Here is a 2,647-nt window from a genome sequence, read left to right as displayed (position 1 = left end):
TATATATATATATATATATATATATGAAAATGGCGCACCCAGTGTGGTTTGTTGAGAGAGGAAGTGAAAAGCCTGGACCAACATTGGGGAAATGGCTTGGTAAAGGTGGCCCGAAGAACAAAGGCGATTAAGTTCTGAAAGATGACAGAGGTTAAATCGGAAATGATCGACGATGGGCAGATAAGGGTGCGCCATTTGAAAGCACGATAAAATGCTGCGGGGCGAAATCGGGGCTTGCACGAAATAACCTGGAAGAATAGGGATTATCCTCGACATGGGAAGATAAAACCAATCTTCTTAGATGAACCCTTAAACGTAATTCCCTCAACAACTACACCCATAGGAAATTTTGGACACAAAGATCACGAGAGTCGACATAAACCAATTTAAATACGGCTTCACTGGCGACGACCACCATAAGATAATAATCAGTACTTCACGGAAACTTATTTAAAGGACACCTTCCATGCCGTATTTTACAAACGGCACACATATTACAGCGGCTCGCGCTGCAGTCTTGTTAACTGGTGATCAGGAACCTAGGAATAGAGCATGCAGTGCGGCACCTAAAAGTGCGCGCAAGCCCACTATAAGGAGCGAGACGGCTTTGGTTACAGCGCCTGTTCACTGACCACAAGGTCCGTGGTTGGAATCCGACCACTGACTCTCGACTTCCTCTATCTGGGCTTGGGCAACCTGATCCAGCCCCCTTGCTTCTTTCGGGGGGCATGGCAGCTAGGCACCAAATGGGTAAACGATTATCATATTGTTTTTATTTTTGTTTACTGTAGGGTCTACTCGCGCTGAAAGAGCCTAACGACCATAACTATCCGACAGTCTCCAGCCCCCTTGCTTCTTTCGAGGGGTATGGCAGCTAGGCACTAAATGGGTAAACGATTATCATATTGTTTTTATTTTTGTTTACTGTAGGGTCTACTCGCGCTGAAAGAGCCTAACGACCATAACTATCCGACAGTCGTTGTTTGGGTAATACTGCCAGCGTCTGGCAACATCGCGTAAGTCATAAAATGCGTCGGATAGTACCTGGGCTATTCAACCCACCTCTAGAGTCCACCATTCAAGCATACCTACTACGTTGGTCAGTTGACTTTCTACGTAAGTCACGATATCTGCCGTATAGCATCCTGTTCGTACGCGCTCGTCCTGACTGGGAGAAACGAACGTATAGGAAACCTACTGTAAGGCGAAGGAACAGGGAGAACTGGAATTCCAAGTGGTGTAGAGTCGACTAAGCTGTGTGGCTGGGAGTCAAAGAACCATTGTGACATGATTAGAAGTACTGAGAGATAAGCGCACTGTCAAAATCAACTTGAAAACCGCTTCCAGAAGCATATCGTTTGCGCAACATACATGCAATGCCAACACGTTGTACCGTTACCCCAAAAATGACGATAATCCTTCGTAGGACTTTATCGCCAGCGTTTCGGGAGTTTTTGTTGCAACAACCTGTTGACTTTTAGAACAATCTAGCGGCTAGTGAGCAGTAAGTGTTTGTCCAAGAGGCCTTTGGTTTTCAGATCATTCCCAAAGCTGACAATTAGACCACTGCAGATAACCAGTCTATGCACCATATGCTGGATAGGTAACGTAACAGTTGGAGACGTACGACGATAGCTATCATATAGGCGAGGTGGCCGAGCTTGAGCATTGCGCTGTTTAGAACTTCGTCCCTCAATCACTCCAGAGATACCTGAGGGAATCAGCCAGATAAAAGTTACTGTACTGCGGACAATGGTATTATGAGACGATGGAAGTACTGTCCCCTGCGACCAGATGTGGAAGCAGTGAGGTGATTCTTACACGCAGCCGTGTTGCCTTTTCCCAAGGAAAGACGGATTAGAAAGTAGGTTTACGGGTCGCACATTTCTATTGCCAACCACAGACGATGGCCGCCGACGCATTAATTAATGGTCAAAAGCTGCAAAATCCCTCCGGTCTTATCCCGTTCCAGATGAATCTCTTGGGCGCAGCAAGCATAAGTCTCTTATCCATGCATTGCTCCCTGTGTCTTCGGAAGAAGCCAGCCCCTACAGCCACATGAGTCGAACCACTCATTCACTGGTTTTACGAGACAAACTGTGGAATCACGGAATAATTGAGCAGCTGTGATATCCCCTCAGCGGATAACTGCTGTGCACCTGTGAACTGTTCGCCGTCTTATAATCCGACATTTTCGTTGTCTTCTTGAGGGACCAAGTCATTTGGTACATAAATGGGCACACAAAAAACGTTCATTATCTCAACAAGCGAGGATTTTCGTCGAGTGGAGGTAGTTGAACAGCGCAGAGTAGGTCGTTAACAGGTATTTAGTCGAGCGATGAAATCCCAGATGGCGAGCGGAGTGCTATACCAAACTCGGTGCGACCCGATACGATATCATTCGACATTGGTAGCCGATAGCGCCAACAACTGTACTCGTATCTTACATTCGATTTTCACATATACAGCGGACTTTAATCGACAAAGCACCTGGAGTTAATGCAAGGGCAGGTTGTTGGCTGAGCTACTCTAAAGTTCGCGTGGTAAAAGTTGCAATAAAATACAGGAGAGTGAGGGTCATGTTGAGAGGACTACATCCAAACGAACGAATCCACTTTTCTAGCAAATCGTCTTGTAAACCGAAACC

General features: G+C 46.1%; 1 protein-coding gene across 1 annotated transcript in view; it reads left to right on the top strand.

The window, feature by feature from the left end:
- The window catches only part of T265_01897 (hypothetical protein), a gene marked incomplete at both ends in the record, with an annotated part of 10,966 nt that overhangs the window by 4,169 nt on the left and 4,150 nt on the right, over window positions 1-2,647 (top strand). Inside the window, 2 exons of the mRNA XM_009166023.1 lie at window positions 618-750; window positions 931-987. Coding sequence (XP_009164287.1) covers window positions 618-750; window positions 931-987 — 190 coding nt within the window. The remainder of the gene's footprint in view (window positions 1-617; window positions 751-930; window positions 988-2,647) is intronic.

The sequence above is a fragment of the Opisthorchis viverrini genome (genome assembly GCF_000715545.1).
Source record: "Opisthorchis viverrini unplaced genomic scaffold opera_v5_21, whole genome shotgun sequence".
NCBI lineage: Eukaryota > Metazoa > Platyhelminthes > Trematoda > Opisthorchiida > Opisthorchiidae > Opisthorchis > Opisthorchis viverrini.
The sequence above is the reverse complement of the archived record's forward strand: the minus strand, read 5'-3'. Positions and strand labels throughout refer to the sequence as shown.